Here is a 25,232-nt window from a genome sequence, read left to right as displayed (position 1 = left end):
AGGAGCATGTGCCCACCTGGCTTCAGAACACTCACGTCTACAGCTGGCCCAAGAATAAAAAAAACATCCTGCTGCGGCTGCTGAGAGAGGAAGAGTATGTGGCTCCTCCACGGGGGCCTCTGCCCACCCTTCAGGTGGTTCCCTTGTGACACCGTTCATCCCCAGATCACCGAGGCCAGGCCATGTTTGGGGCCCTGTTCTGACAGCATTCTAGCTGAGGCTGGTCGGTAGCACTCCTGGCTGGTTTTTTTTCTATTCCTCCCCGAGAGGCCCTCTGGCCCCCAGGAAACCTGTTGTGCAGAGCTCTTCCCCGGAGACCTCCACACACCCTGGCTTTGAAGTGGAGTCTGCGGCTGCTCTGCATTCTCTGCTTTTAAAAAACCCATTGCAGGTGCCAGTGTCCCACATGTTCCTCCTGACAGTTTGATGTGTCCATTCTGGGCCTCTCAATGCTTAGCAAGTAGATAGATAATGTAAGGGATGTGGCAGCAAATGGAAATGACTACAAACACTCTCCTATCACTTCAGGCTCCTTTTATGAGTTAGCCAGATGCTTGTGTATCCTCAGACTAAACTGATTCATGTACAAATAATAAAATGTTTACTCTTTTGTAAGATTATGTTTTACTTATCTCAAAGGAGATAGATACATATAATTTATAATGATATGGGCAGTTGTTTCCAGGGACATCAACAAAGCTGCTTAGATAAAATATTTTAGATAAATATAACAGACCACTCTGTATTAACGGATTAAAGCCAGCTAGTTAAACAACCCTTTTTAACCATAATCATGGAAGCTTTATTCTTGCAATAAAGATTTTTAGGCTGGGCGCAGTGGCTCACACCTGTAATCCCAGCACTTTGGGAAGCTGAGGCAGGCAGATCATTTGAGGTCAGAAGTTTGAGACCAGCCTGGCCAACATGGTAAAACCCCATCTCTGCTAAAATTACAAAAAAGTTAGCCGGGCATGGTGGTGCACACCTGTAATCCCAGCTACTTGGGAGGCTGAGGCAGGAGAATCACTTGAACCCGGGAGGCAGGGGTTGCAGTGAGCCGAGATCATGCCACTGCACTCTAGCTTGGGAGACAGACAGAGCGAAACTCCGTCTCAAAAAACAAACAAAAAACACCCATTTTTAACAAAACAACTTTATATAGCATATAACCATGATTCTAAATAGTATGATTATGATTCTCAGGATCTGACTACATAGGTAAAAATATTTGCATATGTGTATGAAGTGATGGGGGATGTAGGCTAGAATTGTAGTCTGTGTTCTGATTTTGGTTCTACCACCAATTAGCTGTATGACCTTTAGCAAGTCCTTTCACTTTTCTTAGATTCCAGGGACTCATTTATAAAATGACATGGACAAAAGCATCTCTAATCAATCACTCTAAAAGATTTGAAGTTTAGGACCTAAATTCTAAATACTCTTTTGAGGAGTGACGGAGTTTTCATTTTCATAATTGTGTCTCTCAGAGGACAAATTTACATTTTCTTAACAGAGACATTTTCTTCTTCTTTTTTTTGTTTGAGACAGACAGAGTCTCGCCCTGTCGTCCAGGCTGGAGTGCAGTGGCACAATCTCGGCTCACTGCAACCTGTGCCTCCTGGGTTCAAGTGATTCTTCTGCCTCAACCTCCCAAGTAGCTAGGCCTATAGGCGCCTGCCACCATGCCTGGCTAATTTTTGTATTTTTAGTAGAGACGGGGTTTCATATTGGCCAGACTGGTCTTGAACTCCTGACCTTGTGATCCACCTGCCTCAGCCTCCCAAAGTGCTGGGATTACAGGTGTGAGCCACCACGCCCAGCCAACATTTTCCTCTTTTAAAAAATATCTTCTCACGCCTGTAATCCCAGCACTTTGGGAGGCCGAGGCAGGTGGATCACGAGGTCAGGAGATCAAGACCATCCTGGCTAACACAGTGAAACCCCATCTCTACTAAAAATACAAAAAAAATAGCCGGGCGTGGTGGCAGGCACCTGTAGTCCCAGCTACTGGGGAGGCTGAGGCAGGAGAATGGTGTCAACCCGGGAGGCAGAGCTTGCAGTGAGCCGAGATTGCGCACAGTGTCACTGGGGGGGGGAAAAGAGTGAAGCCCCGCCCAAAAAAAAAAAAAAAAAAAAAAAAATTCTACAATACCCTCAGGTTGATAATTTTGGATATCTGTCTGTATCTATACATCTTGTTTACCTGGTCTCCAGAAAAAGAACACATACACATATCCATATATAAAATATGTATACATGTATCAAATCTACGTAAACTATAAAGGTGGGATGGCTTTAATTATGGCCCAAAGCTACTAAGCCAATGAAGACTTTTTGGGGCTGAAAGCTACTGCTTCCCCTTCTTTATCTACTAGCCTCTTAAATAAGGCTCACTTGTGCTACAAGACAGCCCACCTTTTTTTTTCTTTTTTTTGAGACAAGGTCTCACTCTTTCCCAGGCTGCAGTACAGTGACACAGTCTCAGCTCACTGCAGCTTTGACCTTGCTGGGCTCAGGTGATCTTTCCACTTCAGCCCCCCAAGTAGCAGGGACTATAGGTGTGCACCAACATGCTTGGTTAATTTTTGTATTTTTTGTAGAGACAGGGTTTTGCCATGTTATCCAGGCTAGTCTCGAACTCCTGGGCTCAAGTGATTCACCTGCCTCGGCCTCCCAAAGTGCTGGCATTACAGACGGGAGCCACCACGCCCAGCCCAGTCTAGCTCTTATATGTCAGCACAGGGAAAGGACAAATACTTGTCAACTATAAATAAGAAACATTGCTAATGCATTGCAAAGAACACTAGTTTCATTTACTTTATAACTTAGATGTCTACTGGGTGAGATGAATGTCTTTGTTCTTTAAAAAATAGGAAAAGAGAAGAAAAACTAGCATAACATAAGTACTCATTTGTAAGACTCTATGACATGTAACATTAGTTCCGTAGTTTTGAGACCTGGTAGAACTTTCATATTTGGATAACCTGGAAAACACCCAAACACAAACTTCAAGTCTTCTTTCTCTTTTCTCATTGTCTTTTTTAGTCTGAGGTGACACCATCATTAAGGATTCGACACACGTTTGTAAATAAAATGACATCAGCGATTACTCTGAAATGTTTCCAGTTTGCAAAGATTTAGTAATGTTATGTTATTAACTTCCTCCCTTCAGAGACCTGTCCTAAGCTCTGAACCACTCATTCCTTCCACTCTTCCTACCCCAGGTGGTTGATGAGCAGTGGTCCCTGGTGTTCCACAAAGAGTCATTAAAGTGTTACAGCTGGTAGCACTGGTAGCAAAAAAAACCAAAAAGTACACACAGACACACACACACACACATGCACACATACACACACACAGGCACTTGGCCAAGTGATGAAAGCTTGGCCCCTGAAATTTCTATGAGAGACGATGACCACCAGCATCAAAGCATTTTTTTTTTTTTTTTTTTGAGACAGAATCTCACTCTGTCACCCAGGCTGGAGTGCAGTGGTGCAATCACGGCTCACTGCAACCTCCACCTCCTGGGTTCAAGTGATTCTCCTGCCTCAGCCTCTCGAGTACCTGTGACTACAGGCACCTGCCACCATGCCCGGCTAATTTTTTGTATTTTTAGTAGAGACGGGGTTTCACCTTGTTAGCCAGGATGGTCTTGATCTCCTGACCTTGTGATCCACCCGCCTCGGCCTCCCAAAGTGCTGGGATTACAGGCGTGAACCACTGCGCCCAGCCTATCAAAGGAATTGTAACAACTATTTGAGAGCAATGACAGTAAGATTAACACTTGGTTGATTTAGATGTTATGCTGGTCCTCAGGCATTCATCTTTAGATATTTTTGGGGTGGAAGTGGGGTAGGGCTGACCTAGTAAAAATAACCTCTTAGCCCCAAGGCTTTATTCAGACTTACACCGATTTGAGGGGTGGGTTTGTGGAATGCAAGGTTAGGTTCTTATCTAATATTTGATGACTAATTTAGAATTTTAAATGTAATTTTTAATTTTAGTGACAGGTTTCAAATCTATTTTAACTTCTAGATTGTTCAAAGAGGTCTCAGTACATGGCTACAAAGTATTAGACTAGCTATTTCTCAGCTCAGTGCTCAGAAAAATTATTGCTGTTGATACTTTTTTCTTTGTTTCCTGTTAAATAAATCACCTCTTTAAAGACAGAATTTTTCTCAGAGTCATCTCAGCAAGGGATGCAAGTTCTCCATTTTGAACATTCCACCCTAGTTTCATGATGTTTTGCCAAGAGCATTTTTCTTTACCCCAGCTGCTTCGTCAACTACCTCATCCACTTTGCCAAACACCCCATTGTCACCACCACCTTTGCCAAATGGATTGCAAAGTCCTATGATCATGGGAAATGATCCAGAAAGAGTCTCTGAAAACAGGATCTTTCTGTTTCTTCTTAATGAACCAGGAAGAATCAGTGAGACCCACCTCCTAGTGGCAAATGAAAAGAGAAGGAAGGTTACACTGTGGGAAAATACCACAGAGAAGAAATGCCTCTCATCCCAGAGAATTATGCACTATTTTTCAAGATAAATAGTTCTATTTTAGCCTACTAACCAAATAAACAACAACAACCAAAGGGGGAAAAAAGGAAGAAAGAAAGCATGAAAATCAATTAAATTCTCAGATCATTTATTTCTGTTATGGAACTTTCAGTCTAGAAAGAGACCCTAGAAATCATATGTCCCTGCAGCTTTATTTCATACACAAGGAAAGCAGGGCCCAGAGCAGCCGTGGCTTGTCTAAGTTCATCCTAGGACCAGAACCCGGACGTTCTGATTTCCAGACTGCAGACATTTATTTGATGAATCTAGAAAGCTTTCTGGTTTTTCACAGTAGATGTGTTCAACAAATGACCTGGTGTCTCCCTGAAGAGATACTTCCCTCTCCCTGAGGGAAGAAGTACCTCCATCCTCTAGTGATTGGAGGATTAGATGATCATGTTGCAACTTGTTCCGTTAGAAATTCTTTGGGGAATTGATTATTGCTGTGATTATATGAAGTATGACTTTTCTTGAAGTGGCTTGGCATATTTATCTTATACTGCTATTATATGAAACTGAGGCACAATGTAAAAGGTCTTGACACTTGCCTGACGCTTACAGACAAAATCTGCTATTAGTCAGATCAACTTATTTATTTATTTAGAGACATGGTCTTGCTCTGCCACCCAGGCTGGAGTGCAGTGGCATGATCACAGCTTACTGAAGCCTCAACCTCCCGGGCTCAAGTGATCCCCCCACCTCAGCCTCCTGAGTAGCTAGGACCAAAGCTGCATGCCACCATGCCCAGTTTATTTTTTAAAAATTTTGGCTGGGCACGGTGGCTCACACCTGTAATCCCAGCACTTTGGGAGGCCAGGGTGGGCAGGTTGCCTGAGGTCAGGAGTTTGAGACCAGTGAAACCCCATCTGTACTAAAAATACAAAAAAAATTAGCTGGGCGTGGTGGCACATGCCTGTAATCCCAGCTACTCGGGAGGCTGAGGCAGGGGAATTGCTTGAACTAGGGAGGTGGAGATTGCAGTGAGTAGAGATCCTGCTACTGCACTCCAGCCTGGGCAACAGAGCAAGACTTCGTTTCAAAAAAAAAAAAAAAAAATTATTATTATTATTTTTTTTAGAGATGGGGTCTCATTATGTTCAGCCCAGGCTTGTCTTGACCCCCTAGCTCAAACAATCCTCCCATCTTGGTCTCCCAAAGTGCTAGGATTACAGGCGTGAGCCACCTCACCTGGCCCAGATCAGTTTCTTTTAGTTGTATCTGGCCAATCTCCAAAACATCAACAATGAAAAAGATTTTTAAATACTGTGATATTCATCTTCCTGTCACCATTCTTTTTTTTTTTTTTTGAGACAGTCTCACTCTATCGCCCAGGCTGGAGTACAATAGTGCCATGATCTCAGCTCACTGCAGCCTCTGCCTCCCAGGTTCAAACGATTCTCCTGCCTCAGCCTCCCTAGTAGCTGGGACTACAGGCACCCACCATGAGCCCGGCTAATTTTTGTATTTTTAGTATAGACTACATTTCACCATATTGGCCAGGCTGGTCTCGAACTCCTAACTCCTGACCTCAAGTGATCTGCCCGCCTCAGCCTCCCAAAGTGCTGGGATTACGGGTATGAGCCACCGCGTCCAGCCCTTCCTATCACAATTCTGATTCCACAAAAATGGCACTTCTTGGAATAATACTTAGCTGTTTGGAACATCTGCATTACCTTTTGGATGTAGACATGAGAAACGTATGGTCATGCTGGCTCGCCTTTTGGGGGAAGCTGCACGAGGCACTTTAGCACACAAAGGAGCCTCGCTCAGTCAACACAGCTGGCATGCTGGGAGGTATGTGCCCAGGCAGGATAGCATGTTACTAACTGCAGTCAACACAGCTGGCATGCTGGGAGGTATGTGCCCAGGCAGGATAGCATGTTACTAACTGCATATGACTTCTTCCATTTTCTATTGGAAAATGCTTTAGGATAGGATCACTTTCGGATAGGGTACTTGGTGGCATGTGGGTGGCTTTTGCAGACCCTGGCAGTCACGTGTTGCCAACTCACTGTGCATTTGCTCCCAAATTCTTAGCCTCAAGCAAGCAGGTGGGATCTGCAAGAGGAACACTCAGTGTACTTTAGTTTTCTACTTAACTTTTCAAGGAACATAGGAGCATGGGTCCAGGTTATAGGTATTGGGTGATTAAGAAGTGATATTTGAGGCTTTGCTAAACAATGAAAGTCTTGGACCAAAGTGTACCTGGGCAGAGGTGACCATGTTCTGGGCCTGCCTGCTTTTTTCTAGAAACTCTCTTATGGAAGGAGTAACTGCAGCCCCCAGATCTCCCAGGGCTTGTAGAAAACCATAAGGGCACACATTTCTTGTCCCTTGCCTGACCCCCCTTTGCTCCCTTCACCAGGAAGGCGCTGATGGAAATCGGCAGCTGGGGAGAGAGGGGAGAGGGAGGGAGCTAGAGCGAGAGAGAACTCATGCCTGATGGATCCCATTAGGCTTAGTGTGCAAAGCAAGTTGAGATGAAGTAGCTGCTCTGGTATGCATCCAAAACTGCTGTTCTATTTTTAGTCCCTCCCGCGTGCTTCTTAGCCTAGCGTTGTATGCGCCTGGGCACCTGGATCAGCAGCAAAACATGGAACTGAGCCACTCATTTGTAAAAGTGGAAGGCAGGAGGCCATTGATGCAGGGCTTGTTTATTGCTGACAGGGAAGAGGGACCTGGAATGTTAATGAGGGTGGCTCTCTGAAGCATGCCTTCATGCTTAGCAAGGAGTTCAAAGGAGAAGGCAGACTCAGTCCTGTGCTGAACAAATGTGAACCGTTGATAGAGGGAAGGAGAAATCAATTATGCTGTCGCAGGCTTCCATGTCATTGTGTTGGAGTTGTTAGAAAAGGTAGGACAAGGACCAGATCCCAAAAGGAAACAAAGCCACATGGCCTTGAAGTATAACGAGTTTGCCATGGCAACTGATGGAAATGAGCCTCCCAGGCACCGAGCAGGTGTGTTATCTTACAGAATAAACATACTTCTCTCACTCCCTGGTTTTTATAATAAAACCTGTGTTTGGATTACTTTCCCCTCCTCTTTGTTACCCAGAGAAGTTGGCTGTTGCTCAATTAGCCCAAGGCTCCGGTGAGGGAAATGTAATCAGTGTTATCAAAAGGGCTGCTTTTGAAAAGGCTGGCGCTAGACTTGGCTGCCAGCCTCATCGCTGAGCGGCAGCTGGGCTGCAGGTACCTGCCTGGCCTTTGCCACCTTCCAGGCGATGCCCTCTATTGCAAGCCACTTGTTCTTGCCTTCATTGAGGCATAACAGTGAGGCCGGCTCTCACACTGGGCAGTGGTCAAAAGCTGCATTCTTCTCAGGAGAGGAGAAACAGGTTTACATGAGGCTGGGACCAGACCAATTTTCAGCATGCTGTATTGTCTGGGCTATGGGCCAAGGGTTCCTTGAGTTCAGGGATTAACTGATTCTATCTTCCAGTCTGTTGTTATCTACAAGGTTCGGTTACTCAGAAACTTGAAGAAAGCTGCTACTTTCCTGAGCTTTAAATTCCTCTCAAATGGGTTCTGGGGTGGTAGAGTCTCATGTCTGAAATGTACACAAAATGGGGAGATTTTATAAAATCCTCTCAAGTTAAAAAAGTTTACTTTTAATTTTTACGAGGCCAAAATAACAATAAAGTTCAATAGCTATATTTTCATTGCTCTCATTTGTAATTAAAAAGTCCACTTTGGCTTCAAATTGATTTTCAAAATAAGATGCCCGTTCTCCATGGGCTCCTAGAACACAGATGGTTTCCAAACAAGGCTGTGGTAAAACCAATGACCTGAGGAGAAATTCTCCAGCCAGGGCCAGCCAGTGGAGGGCCGCGTGTCAAGCAGCAGCCTGTGCTCGGCAGCACTAAGGGCCCTCCTCTGCTTCTGCCTGTATTCCTACTTCCCTCCAACCAGATGCCCGGCACCACCCCGCTTACCCCTTCCGTCGAGCCCTAGCCTCCCGATGATGCCTCGGCTGCCCCTTCACACGTCACCTTACCTTTGACCCTAAGAAGAAAAAAATGTCTGCCTGAAGAACTAATTCCACCTACGGTGTCAGTGGTGAAAAGGGTTTCATGAGATAATCCTCCAAGCCAAAATAGTATCCCAAGGCTTAGGCACTAAACCTCCCCACTCTTATTCCTAACACAACCATCAGACCCTCACCCAGATCACACTTACTCTTACTTTATATACATGGTTCTAACAAGAGCAATTTTCTGTTTTTCTAACTCTTGGTAGGTTAGATGTTGCCAGTTTAGCAGGACAATAGGGAAGAACGGTTAGAGGACCAGCATCTTGATGGAAATAACAGCTGACATTTTGACAAGGTGGTTTTGTCATGAAAATATTAATATTTTGAAGCACCCTGAAAAGCACTAGTAAATATTCAGCTTTTAAAAAAATCACTAAGTAATGTTTGTAAAAGCAACCTTACATCTAATTTTCACCCAGGTCAAATCAAAACAGCCACATTAAAATGTCCAGCTTCATTGGTTCAGATCATGTACTATAGCAATAAACACCCCTCAGAAGTCACTGATAACATCACAGCTTTCACAGCAAGTGACTGGTTTTAAAAACAATATATTTAATCATCTGGAAAAGGTTACATCATGTTTTCTCTATTTTGTTTAAGAAGGTCATTGTTCATCTCATTTACAAGGTTTCCTTAAGGTGAAGCCATTCGCTCATTCCATTCCTGGATGATACCCCTAATCCAAGCCAGGGCTTGGCTCAGCCTGCCTTACACAGGCCTTGTCAGGCCCTCAGTCCAAATGAGAAGCTTAAGACTGAGGTCCTCCAGGCACCAAGTAAGGGGAGTATTTAGGGCATTTCATATTGGATCTAATAGGTGGCTGCTGAGTCCACTTCTGATGCTGTAAGGTGAGCTTAACAGGGGCATTCCAAAGTGGGTGGGCAGGTTCTTTCCATATTCAGGTTTTTAAAATTCAAGACTCTAAACTGGTACCATATACTTTGGGTACCGGCATATTGTTATTATTTGAAAAGACACATGAGGCAGAAGTGTGAGCATGGGCTGTCTGGTTCCATCATGCCTAACAAAACTGTCATTCAAAAGCTAATCCCAGAAAGGCTGCAAGATGAGAGTTCAGCAGCACCCACAGCAACTAACACATAGCAACCAGACTCCAACTACTCATTAAATGCCTACTGTGTGCAAGGTAATATGCTTGGCACAAAGATGAGTGACACACGCTCTTGCTCTCTAATTACTTAAAATCTAGCTGGCGTGATATAACACCAACATGTGAAAAGGCCATTAACAACCCAAAGCAGCATACAGTAAATGATAAGGAAGTGGGTCAGCTGGTCCCTTTTCTCCGACCCTCACTGAGCTCACATTGATGCAATTTCAAGGTCAGATCTTTAAAGAAGCAGGGACTGCTGAATTTTCCTAATAAACAAACCTGCTCACTTCCTCCTTCCCACATATACCCTTTAGATTATAATATTCAAAGTCTCCATAAATCACCATGTAAATGCAATCAGAGATGGACACAGAATGTAAAAAGTTGGAAAAGTATGTAAAAGCACCACAGAACGTGCATATTAAACCAACAGATGATAACGCAGCCCACAGGGCATACATCACACCTTTCTAAAGAGCAGCCTAGAACCATGCCTCAAGAAGGGCCAGACCACACTGCAGCAAGTGGAGTGGTAAGGATGTGTGTTTTACATTGCAGCCCGCACATCTGGAAAGGCAGATGTGGCCAGTGTTGGAACCAGCTGGGAGAGAGCAAATGGATTTCTGTACTCTGCTAAGTAGGGTGTGGGAAACGTGTGAAGTTGAGTCCATCAGCTAAGTATACAAATAACTGAGCGAGAAAGCAGAAAATGATAATTTGCTGGAATGGGCAAAGAAACTCTATGAATGAATATTGGCATTGTCCAAGTTCCCCAGGCAAAATCTGTTGCAAAAAACACTGCCCAAGCTGAGTCTGTGAGGTGTTTTCATGTTTCTCACTCACACAGTGTAGCTATGGAACCAGACAAAGGTGGGCTTGAACCTCAGTTTACTTATTACAAGTTAGGTGACCTTATGCAAATTACTTTACTTCTCAGAATTTCAGCCAATGAAATGGGGACGACTGAACCGACTCCCATGGAGATAGTTAGAATAAGGTAAGATGAAGAATAGAAAGCTTCTAGAATACTGTCTGGCATCTAGTAAATACTCAGTAAATGTTCCCTTCTTTCGTGCTCTTTCCTTCTTGCTTTCTATCCCACAGTTAATGATTATGGGGACTTTGACTATTACCTTATTTCCAAAAAGTTAAATAGCAAATCCTAACAACAACAAAAAAACTTTCATTTTAAAAAGAAAGCCTAGGAGAGGTTAACAATATGAGTTTTAAGCTTAAAACCTCCATCCAATTTTTCAGGGGAGCTCATCGGCATAGTTTATTTTCTTAATAAGGCCTGGGAGAGGCCACAGCTGACTCACAGAACATTCAGAGCACCTTGAGATGTCTTTCCTCTAACATCTTATCTTGCTAAGGAGCAAAGCTCCTAGCAGCACTGGCTAGAATAATTAAAGGTATAACGTATCAAAATCTGCCAATGATGTTTGACTTTAAAGGAAACTGCCTTAAGAGATTCACAATGGGGCTTCAAAAATAGGATAATGGATTTGAAAGTATTTTAAAAAGTAACTTGAAAGACAGTATTGTGTTCATATTATACTTATTATTAAAAAGGAAGATTTGAATTCAGGTAGAACACTGCTATTCTCTCCTCTGATTCTGCTTTTCCAAGAAATGAGGTTTCACTGTCATCTCCAACACAGCCCACTCTGTGAGCTAGCCAAGAAGGAAAAGCCAAGAGCGTTGGTTGAGCAAACATTGAGACTGAAGGAGAGCCACCATATTGATTAGTGTGTCTCACATCTCTTTTTCTTTAAAGGAAAAAAGTTCTCTTGAAACCCCTCCCCATGTTGACTTAAATAATTTTCATTATATAGTTCCTTAAATATGTACAAATATGTAGTAATTGGGTACAAATGTTTTATGCTTGTAGCTAACTAAAAACTATACAAACACAAAAGGAAACTGTTCTAGAGATCTGTTGAACAACTATGTGAACATACTTAACACTATTGAACTATATACTTAAATTATCTTAATAATTTACCATCTTAATGGTAAATTTTGTTATATATCTTTTTACCACAATTTAAAAAACCACAAGAACAAATCAAATTTACAGATTAAGTGAAAACAAATCATCAGTTAAATTCAAATAAAAAAACATTAATTCAGTGTGAAAGTGGTAACATTTGCTGAAACTAAATAACTAATATTGGGTTTAATTACAATTTATACATATAATGATAAAAGTATAACATGATGCTTTTATAGATTTTATTTCAATTGTTGACTTATATATTTGACTTATATTTATCAAGCATGATATAGTCATTTGACTCATAATCATTATCATTATTATAATTTTTTCCCTCCTACAAGGTTATTCATTGGAAACCATCAGTTCATTGTTTTAATTGGCCCACTTAATTTAAAAATGACATTCTCCAAAATATAATACTGACAAATAATTTTATTTTAATTAATTAATTTTTTTTTTGAGACGGAGTTTTGTTCTTGTTGCCCAGGTTGGAGTGCAATGGCGGGGTCTAGGCTCACCGCAATCCCTGCCTCCAGGCTTCAAGCAGTTCTCCCTCAGCCTCCCAAGTAGCTGGGATTACAGGCACCTGCTACCATACCCAGCTAATTTTTGTATTTTTAGTAGAGACAGGGTTTCACCATGTTGGCCAGGCTGGTCTCGAACTCCTGACCTCAGATGATCCGCCTGCCTCGGCCTCCCAAAGTGCTGGGATTACAGGCATGAGCCACTGCGCCTGGCCTGATCAATAATTTTAAAAGAACTTTTAACAAAAGTTCTTCATGGAGAGTATTTGTAAGTTGGTGTGTCACATAAACACAGAATCAAACCTAATATACTGCTTATAATCCGAATAAAGTGACTGCTTTGCCTGGCTTCTTTTGAGTTCAGCCTATGCTACATGAGCCCTGTAATATTTCAATTTTCCCACTATGTTTCTCTGTTTGAACTACTGTAAAACTTTATTTGTGCTGGGTACCATGATTCACTTGGCCTTCACTTTACATGAATGCATCATTTGTGTACTAAATCAGCCCTGTTCTTTTCTCATTAGTCTATGACAGATTAGCATGTTTATTTTTATGATGGAAAATCAAAATCAATTTATTAAATAAATTAAGAGACTAAACTCAATTGCATCTTATCACTGAAAAAGAACAGTTTTAACTTTAAAACAGGAAAGGTAACTCAATGATTCTCTTTAAACAGAAAGCAAGATGGTTATTGTTATTTTGATGCCAGGACATGCCAACATGATGACTAACGGACACAATAAAAGTTGAATATTCCCAAAAAAGTGATCACATGGTGCCAATCCAATTTTAAACACAAAGCACCAATTCTAAAAGTATGCAGTTTTTAAATGAACATCTCAGGTAAGCCAGATAAGTTTATGCATTTTTATATAAGTTTTTAAAACATTGTTGAAATGAAAACACAATGATGTTGCTTACAATGAAAACACAATGATGTTGCTTATAGCCACAGACTCCTCCAGTTTGAGGAAAAACTGGTATTACATACATAGATAGTAGATAGTACTTTTTGTTTGTTTGTTTTTGGGACAGGGTCTCACTCTGTTGCCCAGGCTGGGTACAGTGGCGTGATCACGGCTCACTGCAGCCTCAACTTCTTGGGCTCAAAGGATCCTCCCATCAGAGCCTTCCGAGTAGCTGGGACAACAGACCTGCGTCACCACACCCTGCTAATTTTTTATTATTTTTGTAGAGACTGGGTGTATTAGTCTGTTCTTGCATGGCTAGAAAGAACTACCTGAGACTGGGTAATTTGTAAAGAAAAAGAGGTTTAATTGACTCACAGTTCCACAGGCTGTACAGGAAGCATGGCTGGGGAGGCCTTGGAAAACTTACAATCATGGCAGAAGGCAAAGAGGAAGCAAGCATGTCTTACCTTGCTGGAGAAGGAGGAAAAGAGTGAAGTGTGAGGTGCCATACACTTTTAAACAATCAGATCTCATGAGAACTCACTATCATGAGAACAGCAAGGGGGAAATCTGCCCCCATGATCTGATCACTTCCCATCAGGCCCCTCCTCCAACATTGGGGATTACAATTCAATAAGATTTCTGTGGGGACACAAATACAAACCATATCAATGGGTCTCACTATATTGCTCAGGCTGGTCTCTAACTCCCGGACGTAAGGGATCCTCCTGCCTTATGATCCCAAAGTGCTGGGATTACAGGCGTGAGCCACCACACCCGGCCATAATTTTTTTTAATTTTTTTTTTTTTTTGTAGAAACAGGACCTTGCTCTGTTGTCCAGGCTGGTCTTGAACTCTGAGCCTCAAGCAACCCTCCTGCCTCAGCCTTCCAAAGTGCTGAGATTACAGGCATGAGCCACTGTGCCCAAGAAGGATGAAAGGGGTGTCCCTGAAGAGGGTCAGCTTGGCTCAAAGTGCCAGAACCAAAGAGGACTGAGAGGATGGCTCAGTGCAGAGTACTGGGGCCAGGTGGGTTAAAGGTGGGAGTGCAGGCCAGCATGGGGTTTCAGGGTCCACATGGGGTGAGGAGAGTGGCTCTTGCAAAGGAATAACCAAGTGTGGGTTGAAGAGGGGTGGCTTGATGTGGAACGTTAGAGCCTAGGTGGGGCGAGGTGGGTGTCTGTATAGGAAAATGGCACAGCACAGGCTGTTACAGCCAAAGCAGATGTTCCATCTAAGGATACAATAAGAACCCAGGCATCAATTTTGTGGTAGTCTTGGTAAGGACATATAACTTAATCATGAGAATACATCAGAGAAAAGCAAATGGAGGGATAGTCTACAAAATGACTGACCCATATTCTTGAAGTGTTAAGGATATGAAAGTAAAGGAAAGACTGAGGAACTGTTTCAGACTAAAGGCGACTAAGGAAAGATGACAAATAATTGCAATGTGTGGTTCTGAACTGGAATCCTTTGCTATAAATTATACATTATTGAGCAATGGAGAAACTTGACTGGGTATGAAGATTAGATCGCAATGTATCAATGTTAATTTTCCAATTTTGCTGTTTGTACTGGAGTTATGTAGGGGAATGTCTCTGTTGAAGAAATACTAAGATATTTGGGGATGATGGGGAAATCAAATTGACATCTTCCTTTCAAATGGTTCAGGGGAAAAGAAGGTCTTTGTATTTTACTTGCAACTTTTCTGAAAAATTGAGATTGTCTCAAAATGTACTTTTTTAAGTTTAATAAGAAGGGAGTATCATTAAGAGAACTGTAGTACAGTCACATGAACAAAAGTTATGCAGACATTAAACATGCTTTTGGAAAATATTAATGATGGAATGTGTTTTTGTTTTTTTTTTTAAAAGAGGATAAAAATTTATGTATAAAGTATGATTAACTTACGTAGAAATATCTTGCAAAATAGTAAGAGTCCCCATATTGAGTACTTATTATGGGTCAGATACTGGACTAAGCAATTTGTATATTTTATCTCATGTAAACTTCACAACAATCTTACAAGGCAGGCATTATTAGTTTCATTCTACAGATAAGGAATTTGAGGCTCAGAGAGGCTAAGTAGCTTGTCCAGATTCTTAACTAGCCTGTTGTACTGCTAAGAACAAAGACTGGGAAAAAAATGCCCAAAATGTTAATAGCAGTACTTTCTGGGCAGTGGGACTATAAATGACTTTTAGATTCCCCTTTTGTAGTTTTCAGTATTTTCCAAAATATCCACAATGGCATGTTGCTTTTGTAATTTGGGAAAAAAGGAAGTTGTTATTTTTAAAGTAAATCATTTGTTGTGGAACAAAGTTGTAAAAATATTCCAATTATTCAAAACCATATTGAGCAACCCAAACTACTAACAGCAATGTTATCTCTTATAATGATACTAGTGGTTATTTCCATTTAAAATGTTTTCCTTCTATGTAATTAATTAAATTCCTATAATTCATTCATTCATTCAATAGTGGGCATCTGCTATGTTTTTTAATAATAAGAAAAAAATTTTAAAGAAAAAAACGTGTAAGTCCAGAGTTATAAATTTTATTCAAAAAAGCAGGGAGGAAGGATATTATGCTTAGAAAAAGTCTAGGCACTAAAATGTTACTAGCTGCTATGTGTCAGTGGTGAGTTAGTAGAAATTTTATCTTTTCTTTATACTTTTCTATGCTTCTCCAGTCTTTGGTAATATGTATTACATATATATTCTATTCATAGCTGTGACTCCATTGGCTAGAAGAGTATCTGGCACATTGTAGGAACTCAAGAATGTTTGTTAAGTAGATGAAAGCTTTTGAGTACAAACAGCCTCAAAACACAGTTTTTAAAAACAGCATTGACCTTTATTCATTCCTTTATGATAGTTGGCAAACTTTACATTCAACCTATGATCTGCTATGCTAGAAAAGATATAAGAGAAGGTCTAAGTGTGGTAGGGAGTTCTAGTTACTATTTACTGGATAATGGTCATGGGGAAAGCCATGTTACAGGAAGGCAGGGTAAGCAGAAAGAGGGACATACTATTCAGACAAACACCACAGTATTGTTTTATTGTATGTATTAAGATCTCTATTCAACCTCTTTCCAGGAGAACTGGAGGTGACACATCACTATATGATACGTTACTGAGGACAGATCTCATGCTGGAGGAGCTGGGTTTCCTGGTAGCGATATCTGAGGTTCACAGAGAAATAGAAGGGTAGAGTGAAGTTGGGATGACCCAGGCATAAGCTCCTATTTTGCTTATAATTATGAGGCTAATTTCTCTGGTTTTATAAATTAACTTGAATCATAAACCCTAAGAGAGACTAGATATGAGGCCAGTATGGCGATAGAAGTCCCTTAGCTGGTGCATGAATCAAGCCAACTGCCCAGAATCCACATCTGCACTTGGCTATTCAACTCTACTTATTTACAGGGGAGTTTACGTGCTATAGAGATACCGCCAAATTTGAAGATTCCCCAAGACCACATGAGGTAGTCCTTACATATATTCAAGGATTACTAGAAAAAATAAACCTTTGAAGTCATTCCTGAATCTTCCCTTTCTCTTACATCCTACCATCTAATACATTAGCAAATACTCTTGCTCTATCCTCAAACTATATCCAGAATCTGACCACTACTTTCCTCTTACCTGACTTGGGTTACTGAAAAGACTCTTACCTACCCTTGTTTCACCCCTTCGCCCTCGAGTATGCTTCCCACTCAGCAGCCACAGGATCCTTTTAAAAACTAACTCATATCATGTCTTTACACAAAAACCTACAATGGCCATAGCCCGTACAATAAAGCTGTACCTTGTGTTCCACAACACTCTGACGTCATTTTCTATAGCCTTCCCCTTGCTCACTTCTGCTCACTGCACTCTAGGCACTTTGACTTCCTTGCTGTTTCTCAAATATGCCAGGTACACTTTGCTCTTGCAGTTTCCTTTGCAGGAAGTTGCCCCCACCTCCATCCAAATGGCTCTCTCTCCCCCTTGGAATCTCTCTTCAAATATCACCTTATTAGAGAGAACTTTCCTGACCATCTACATCAAATAGAAACCTCCTACCCAGACACTGTCTCCTTTACTTTGATTATTTCTTCATAGAAATCATCATCATCGGGGACAGTTCTGTCCACCAAGTGTGTCTGATTTTCTTGAGCATATGATATGATTGCACTACCTCACCTTTTGAAGTTGGGTGTAATTGTGTGACTTGTTTTGGCCAGTGAAATGTTACAGAAGTGCCATGTGTCACTTTCAGGCATAAGCTTTAAGAGGTGGCGTATAATTTATCACTCTATCTTCTCCATCTCCCACAAAGACAAGCCATACACTCTAGACGGGGGTTCTCTAGGCAGGTTGGGTCCCAGAGGGAAGGTGCTCTCAGAGCAGAGCCCCCAGTTGACCTGCAATGAACATGCAGTCTAAGTGAGAAATAAACTTGGTTGTTTTAAGCCACTGAGATATTGGGTTGTTTATTGCCACAAAATAACCTAGCCTATCCTGACTGACACACTTTCTGACATATTGCCTATTTGTTGACCATCTCCCCTTACCCACCTCTAGATTGTAATCTCTATGATGGTAGGACTCTGTATGTTCATGGCTATGTCTCCAGTGCCTGGAACAGTGCCTGGCACATGGTAGGCATCCAATAATATTTGTTGGTTAACTGAATGAAATAGGAAGATTTAACAATGGCAGGTGAATCTAATTCCGGGCTTAGCTAAAAAACGTTTATTCCACCTGATCTGAATGTGAACAAAATGGTTCCTGATTCAAGATCAGAAGTGTGGCCGCTTATCTCACCAGACACAGTTTGAAAGCATGAATCGCCTATGGGTACATAACACAGCTAGTCATGAAAGCACATAAAGTAGCTAAAGTTACAACACAAATGGAAATCTGGCATTCTGCTGAGGGGACTCAGTGACAATCCATAAATAAAAAGCATTAACAATGTTTGTGTCAATGCTGAATGCTGATGTGGTTTCCTTTCCCTGTGTGGACATTAGCATTTGAAATGAACTGAGCTTCAGAGGCCTGGGATTTTATCTGCCATTATCATAAATTGGTGTATGAGTCCCTCTAAGGACTTTTGCAAAAGCAGTGTGTGCTTTTGCGAGCTGCTTTCTTTTCACGTGCTTCCTCCTGGTATGCCAGAATTTGGATGGGGATAATGCATTTCCTGTATCATGTGGCACAGTACAAGGAAACCCATTGTATCCCTACAGAGGAAGAGTACATCTGTAAGTAGTTTTTAAGAGTGTACTGAAGGATCTTGTTAGGGTGACTTATTCTCCCAGTTCCATTTGGTTGATGAAGTGGATCACGTGACAGATGTGCATAATGAACTGCTTCACTTGCTGCCAGTGGGAAGCTCAACCTATAAAATGCAAAATCTCATGGAATCATTGAGGGCATAGCAAGCTGATCACATTAAGAGAGAAGCCGGCCTCATTTGGAGTTGTCATTTCTTACTGCCGCATACAATGCACCAGTGTTACTAGACTGCATTTACTTCCCTTCGCCCAAACCACCCTTATTCCTGTGCCCCCAAAGTAACTGCCTTTCCAATTTGTTCCTAATTCAAACTGGAAAGGCAGTTATTTCTGCATACATTTCCTAAAGATCAAACATTATGAAGATGTGCAAGTCATCATCCATTAAATGCACTTGCAAGGAGTCTTTATGTTTTGTCATTAGAAAAAGGAAACATTACATCAGAGAACAGGATTGCTGGCTTTTTTATTCTTTCTCATCTCTTTTCCTGTCACCCTCTTCCATATTTCTTTTCTTTCTCTGTTCTATTTGCATATATATATATATATATATATAGCCTTTATACTAATTGGTGATTCTCTAATGACTGCAATCGTAAAGCATATAATTTGTCTCCTATTTTCTGTGGGTGGTACAGAACAGTGATGTTCAAGCCAAGAAACACAAGTTGACCAACCTATTCCAGGAGCGGTCCAACTTGCAACTCACTGTGGATGCTCCTGAATCACTGAGGAACAGATAATGACTGGAAAAATGAAAAGAAATAGTGCAAACCCTAGTCCTAGATATGGTAATTCAGGTAATGATGGAAAAGGCTATAAGCCAATTCAATCCACTTCTACCATGGAGCTTCCATATGTACTGGGCACTATGCTAGGCACTGCAGGGGGAGCTGAAAAGGCAGAGCATATGGCCTTTGACATGAAAAGTTAGGGAATAAATGATGGCATATGATGACATACCCAAATGCCATAACAGCTTCACAGATCATAAGGCTTTAGGTGGTCCCAGAGGAAAGATGTCAGTAAGAACTTAAATTGTCAGGAAAGGTTTTGGGCAGGAGGAGAAACTGAGCTAGACCCTGAGGGAAAGGTAGGTTTTAGATGCTGTCAAAAGAGTAAAATACTCTATTAAAGAGGTCAGTTGTGCATGACATCTTGATTGAATTCAGCTCTTTGGGGCAACTCACTTCATAGCCCCAGTTTCCCAACTAACCACACAGTTCAGCCACATAGGTCACCTAGGGAACATTTTTAAAAATATTCATCAGATGTTAGTATAAGGCAATTAATCACAACATAAAGTACCAAGACATCACAGCTGAACACCTTAAATTGATCATGAAGACAGCAGAATTATTTTTCTTGTATACCAATGAGTGTCATGGATTAAATGTTGCTAAATTTAAGGAAAATAGAAAATATAATCTGGGAAATTAGAGCTTAATCTTCTAACAGCAACAGGAAAGTTTATGAGACTTCCTTTGGAGACTTTAAAGTGTGTTGGATTTGGCTTTAGTGAGTTTAGAAAATTTTCCTTTGCAGACAGAAAGCCGGCTTTAGAGCACTATAGAAAGTTCAGTGGCACTTCGGCTACCTCCTTCTGACTCTGATGCTGGCCAGCATCCTCTGGTGAAAAATCCCTGGATCTTTTCTGCAGAGGAATGGCAAGGCCTGGCAGCAACTGTTGGGCTCACACAGACAGGAGTGACTTGTTCTCAGGGTCAGCAGGGGTAGAGGTGAGAGGCAGCTCAAGGCCAAGTATTTGACTTTCTGATCCTTCTAGGACAGTATAGCATTCTCTAATTTATTCCTAATTGGCATACTTTGCTGTGGTTTTCCTGGCCACAAGATGTGCCCTTTTAACGATTTCCTCTCAAAAGAACTTTGTTAGATTTGATCCAGTTTTTTCAATATCAAAATAGCTGCCACCTAAAACTTATTATCAAAAATGTCTCGTATTCCTGTCACATACCTCAATAACATGGCTTCTGAGGTTTTGAGCCTGGGGCTATTAGTCCTTGTGGTTGTGATGGGTGGAAGGAAAAAAATTAAGAGTTTATGAAAAATAGGAACACTTTTGGATCACCTTATTATTTTTTTTTTGAGACAGAGTCTCAGTCTGTTGCCAGACTGGAACGCAGTGGCGCAATCTCAGCTCATTGCAACCTCTGCCTCCTGGGTTCAAGCGATTCTCCTGCCTCAGCCTCCCGAGTAGCTGGGACTACAGGCACGTGCCATCACACCTGGCTAATTTTTTTTTTTTGAGATGGAGTTTTGCTGTTGTTGCCCAGTCTGGAGTGCAATGGCATGATCTCAGCTCACCGCAACCTCCGCCTCCCAGGTTCAAGCAATTCTCCTGCCTCAGCCGGGATTACAGACATATGTCACCACACCCAGCTAATTTTGTATTTTTAGTAGAGATGGGGGTTCTCCACATTGGTCAGGCTGGTCTCGAACCCCTGACCTCAGGTGATCTGCCAAGCTTGGCCTCCCAAAGTGCTGGGATTACAGGCCTGAGCCACGGCACCTGACTGGGTCATCTTATTTTGAATGCTGGGAATACTTGAATGTGGGTGCACAAGCACATGGTTTGCACGTGCACACACATGTTCTCACATATCACCTATTTTACTGAAAAATATTATGATAGAAAATTTTATTATTTTAGTTTAAGTCCTGGTTTTAGTCCTTCAATGATGAGCAGCTAAAAAGCATATGTTTGCAACTAGCTGAAAGTACAGCTAAGTGGTCTGCCTGAAATCTAAAATTAGACTGAGTTGATGATTCTACTAGGAGATGTTTTTCCCTCAGTGTTTTTATTCTCAAACATTGCTACCTTCACTTCCTGCAGGGGCTGAAGTCAAGGTAGATACTAGTCAAAAGTTAAGAACTCTTGAGGGACTCCCTCTGAAAAATCAGCATGCAAAAGGCGGGGTCCAGAAGTCAAAGACTCTTGGCTACAGCAATACAATGTTAAAATTACAGGATAGTAAGAGAAATCTGGTTTCCTATCATTTAAAATGTCTATTGTTTCAACCTTAGCATTAGGAAAATCCAAAGAAATGAGTTAATAATTTTGCTTTTACAGCCTTTATATAAACAAGAAATTTTTGCTGGTATTCCTGGAAAGATGGTGAAAATTAGGTGCTGAAATTTAGATGCCCTCTGAAAATGACTTGAAATAATTGTATTTGTTAAACTGGGCAGCCCTGATATTGTATGCTACATCAATCAACTTTCATTATTCTTTAATGACTTTTTGCACTTATTTTTTCTGAAATTTTGCAAGCTTGACTTGTGTTCACCTTGCTGTGGAATGCTTTAGAGGGCATTTCGTCTAATAGCAGAGGGAAATGATAAATTATAAATGCCAAATCATATAGTAGTGATTTAGATAGCAACAGGGTAAAGTCGCAAGCAATAAAATAAAAAATTTCCCAATCAACCTCTGCATTAGGAGCAAAAAAGAAATAGTTGTCTGCATAATTAAAGAGAGACACATCAACAGGCTTGTTAATGTGCTAATGTGAGGGCTTTTTAAAAAACTTGAAATCATAAAGCCAAACACTGGAAATTGTTACCAGTTTAAGTAAAGAAGTTTTGTATTTATGAATGAGTATGAATTAATTTTATTCTGAGTGTCCTCTGGAAATACAGAAAGAAAAAAAAACACCTCAGTCTCAATCTCTTAAGCAGTTGGGGGGTCAGGACAATGAATGAGATAAGTAAGTTTGCCTGGGTCTAAATTCTGCCTAAGTCCTTCTGAGCCATGTGATCTTAGGCAAGTTACTTCCTCTTTGGATCCCTGTTTCCTCGGTGTAAAATGGGGAATATAGTGGTTCCTATCTCATATGATTATTGTGAGGATTACAAATAAAGCACTGAAAATAGAATCTAACAGAGTAAGCACTCAATAAAAATGGGTTATATAATATCTTACAGTTTCTCTGCCCCAAACTCTCTGGTGGTTTCTTTTCTTCCTCTGAGTAAACGCCTTAGTCCTTATCAGGTCCTTTAAGGCCTCACACAAGCAGCCCTGTTTTCTCTGTCCTGATCTCTGACCACTTTCCCTGTCTCCCTCAGCTCTGGCACTCTGGCCTCCTTTCTGGGTGTTCCTCTGACACACTAGGCAATATGTGCAATAGCCCCTGCATCCAACCACCAGACAATGTTAGGGCAGGAAGAAATCAGCCGGTCCAACTTCCTAAAGTTATAAATAGGGAGATGAAAGCCTAAGAGGGATAAATGACTTGTCCATGGTCACAAAACTGGAACCAGGACCCTGGTTTTCTTGGTTCCTTAGTTCTTCATTATACCATACTATGTCTCTTGTCTTTGTCCAGAGTATGTGGATTAAGAAAAAAGCCATCTGGTAAAAGTTGTGAAGGCAACACAGGGGCCTGTAAAGACTGCAGGTGGGCCAGGTACAGTGACTCACACCTGTAATCCCCAGGAGCCTCCCCTCCAGGGAGGCCGAGGCAGGTGAATCGCTTGAGCTCAGGAGTTCAAGTCCAGCCTGGGCAACATGGTAAAACCCTGTCTCTACAAAAAATACAAAAATTGGCTGGGCATGGTGGCATGCACCTGTGATTCCAGCTACTTGAGAGGCTTGAGCCTGGGAGGTCAAGGCTGCAGGGAGCTGAGGTCGTGCCACTGCACTCCAGCCTGGGCTAGAGTGAGACCCTCTCTCTCAAAAAAAGACTGCAGGTTGGGAAAGGATAGCAATGGAAATAAATAGCAATCACTTTAACGAGGTTGTTAGTAGCAGATACAGAAAAAATGTCAAAGGCACAAAAGATTATGATAATGGACTTGGTAGGGCTCACAACTGATTTGGGGGGATGAATTTTAAGTCAAAGCTGAAGTGAGAACAAGTATTCATATGCAACATGAATTGAAGGAATTACAGATGACAACAATAGGTGCTATAATTGAACATTTACTATGCCATAGGTACTGTACTGTACTTTCCATCTAACAACCCTACACTAAACTTTTTTATTTATTTATTTTTTTGAGATGGAGTCTCGCTCTGTTGCCCAGGCTGGAGGGCAGTGGCACGATCTCAGCTCACTGCAATCTCCACCTCCCGGGTTCAGGCAATTCTCTGCCTCAGCCTCCTGAGCAGCTGGGACTACAGGCGCCCACTACCAGGCCCAGCTAAATGTTTGGTATTTTTTTAGTAGAGATGGGGTTTCACCATGTTAGCCACGATGGTCTCGATCTCCTGACATCGTGATCCCCCCACCTCAGCTTCCCAAAGATCTGGGATTACAGGCGTGAGCCACTGCGCCCAGCCCCTAAACTCTTATTATCCAATTTTACAGATGAAAATATTGAAGCTCAGACAGGTTCAACCTGGAGTCTGAGCCCAGTTAGACTCCAGAGCCAAGTTTTAATCACTATGTCACTGGTCCTCAACATTAGAATCTTTATGAGAATGTTCACAAAATATTCATGCTTGGGTCCCGCTTGCAGAGATTCTGAATTAATTGGTCTGAAGTGGAATCCAGGGAGGAATACTTTGTAGAAGCATCCAGGTGATTCCACTGCAACTAGTTTAGTTTGAGAACCAGTTCCATACACGATAGTCTCCATGCTTAAGTATACTATCTAAGTGGTCAGCTGCTAGTAGGTAGTGAAGCTGGGTTCCAAATTCAAATCTGTATGGGTTCGAAGTCTAGTGCAGTTATCACCATCACCTTGACCACTACTTCCACCATTTCCACTCCAATACCACTTTACATGTGAAGAAGATTTACGTCTTACACAGCATGCTCAAAGACAGAAAAATAAGGATTCTTTAGCCAGTGAATCTTATGAAAAGTGCTGCTTTCAAGAAATATTTTCAGCCGGGCGCGGTGGCTCACACCTGTAATCCCAGCACTTTGGGAGGATGAGGTGGGGGGGATCATGAGGTCAGGAGATCGAGACCATCCTGGCTGACATGGTGAACCCCGCCTACAAAAAACAAAATTACCGGGCTGGTGGCAGGGCCTGTATTCCACTACCCAGAAGGTGAGGCTAGAGAACCTTTGAACCGGGGCAGGAATTGCAGACGGAATAGCCACCGTGTCCAGACTGGGGAAACTTTGTCTCAAAAAAAAAAAAAAAATAAAAAAAAAAAATATATTTATATATATATATGGTTTGTCCCTATTAAAAAACAGAAGAAAAAAAAAAATTTTAATTAAAAAATAAGGGTTTGGCTTCTGAAAAGTATTCCAAGTACAACGGCAAAATATCTACTTTCTCTATGAGTTTATAAATTGAAGTGGTTCTTCAGGACAAACAAAAACCCTTTTCATCTAAATTTTAATTGAGACCAATTTCAGTGCCCTGGGAATTAGTTCCAAAGTTTGGCTCAAGTTTTCTGGCACTGAGCACAGGGCTCTGGCCTCAGGCCTGCACTGGGTCACCTTACAGCTGCACCTCAGGGCTACTTGCCAAGAAGCTGGTCTCATGGCAACACTTCCCTATGGCTTAACACCAGAACATTGAGCTTGGATACCCAACCTGGCTGAAAACAATTCACATGACTGCAACTCTATCTAGCAAGCAACTTGTAGGAGTCATCTTGTGTAGCATTGTAACACCCTCTGACATTTCTGGCAGAAAAATAAGACTAATGTTCATTAGTTTGTCTAGGAGTGGAGATGGGTGTTTCTCAAGGTTTAATTTATAGCTAGAGAGTTGTACATTGCTATAACCACCACATAAATGGAGAAACGTGTCACTTAAAGTTTGTAACCAAGTTTTTAGCAGCTTTTTCAAAAATGGGGAAGATTA

At 41.5% G+C, this 25,232-nt stretch overlaps 1 protein-coding gene and 1 long non-coding RNA gene across 3 annotated transcripts in view; one reads left to right on the top strand and one right to left on the bottom strand.

Annotated features, from left to right (window-relative positions):
* The window catches only part of TRAF3IP2 (TRAF3 interacting protein 2), a 61,980-nt gene extending 61,370 nt beyond the window's left edge, over positions 1 to 610 (top strand). For both annotated transcript variants that reach the window (XM_032156850.2, XM_032156839.2), the window contains one exon: positions 3 to 610. In XM_032156850.2, the coding sequence (XP_032012741.1) occupies positions 3 to 149 (147 nt within the window). In that variant the 3' untranslated portion in view covers positions 150 to 610. The remainder of the gene's footprint in view (positions 1 to 2) is intronic.
* LOC116471043 (uncharacterized) overlaps positions 1 to 25,232 on the bottom strand; it is a 120,799-nt gene that overhangs the window by 42,107 nt on the left and 53,460 nt on the right. The gene's annotated exons all lie outside the window — the stretch shown is intronic.

This window comes from Hylobates moloch, unplaced genomic scaffold, assembly GCF_009828535.3.
Source record: "Hylobates moloch isolate HMO894 unplaced genomic scaffold, HMol_V3 SCAFFOLD_2, whole genome shotgun sequence".
NCBI lineage: Eukaryota > Metazoa > Chordata > Mammalia > Primates > Hylobatidae > Hylobates > Hylobates moloch.
The sequence above is the reverse complement of the archived record's forward strand: the minus strand, read 5'-3'. Positions and strand labels throughout refer to the sequence as shown.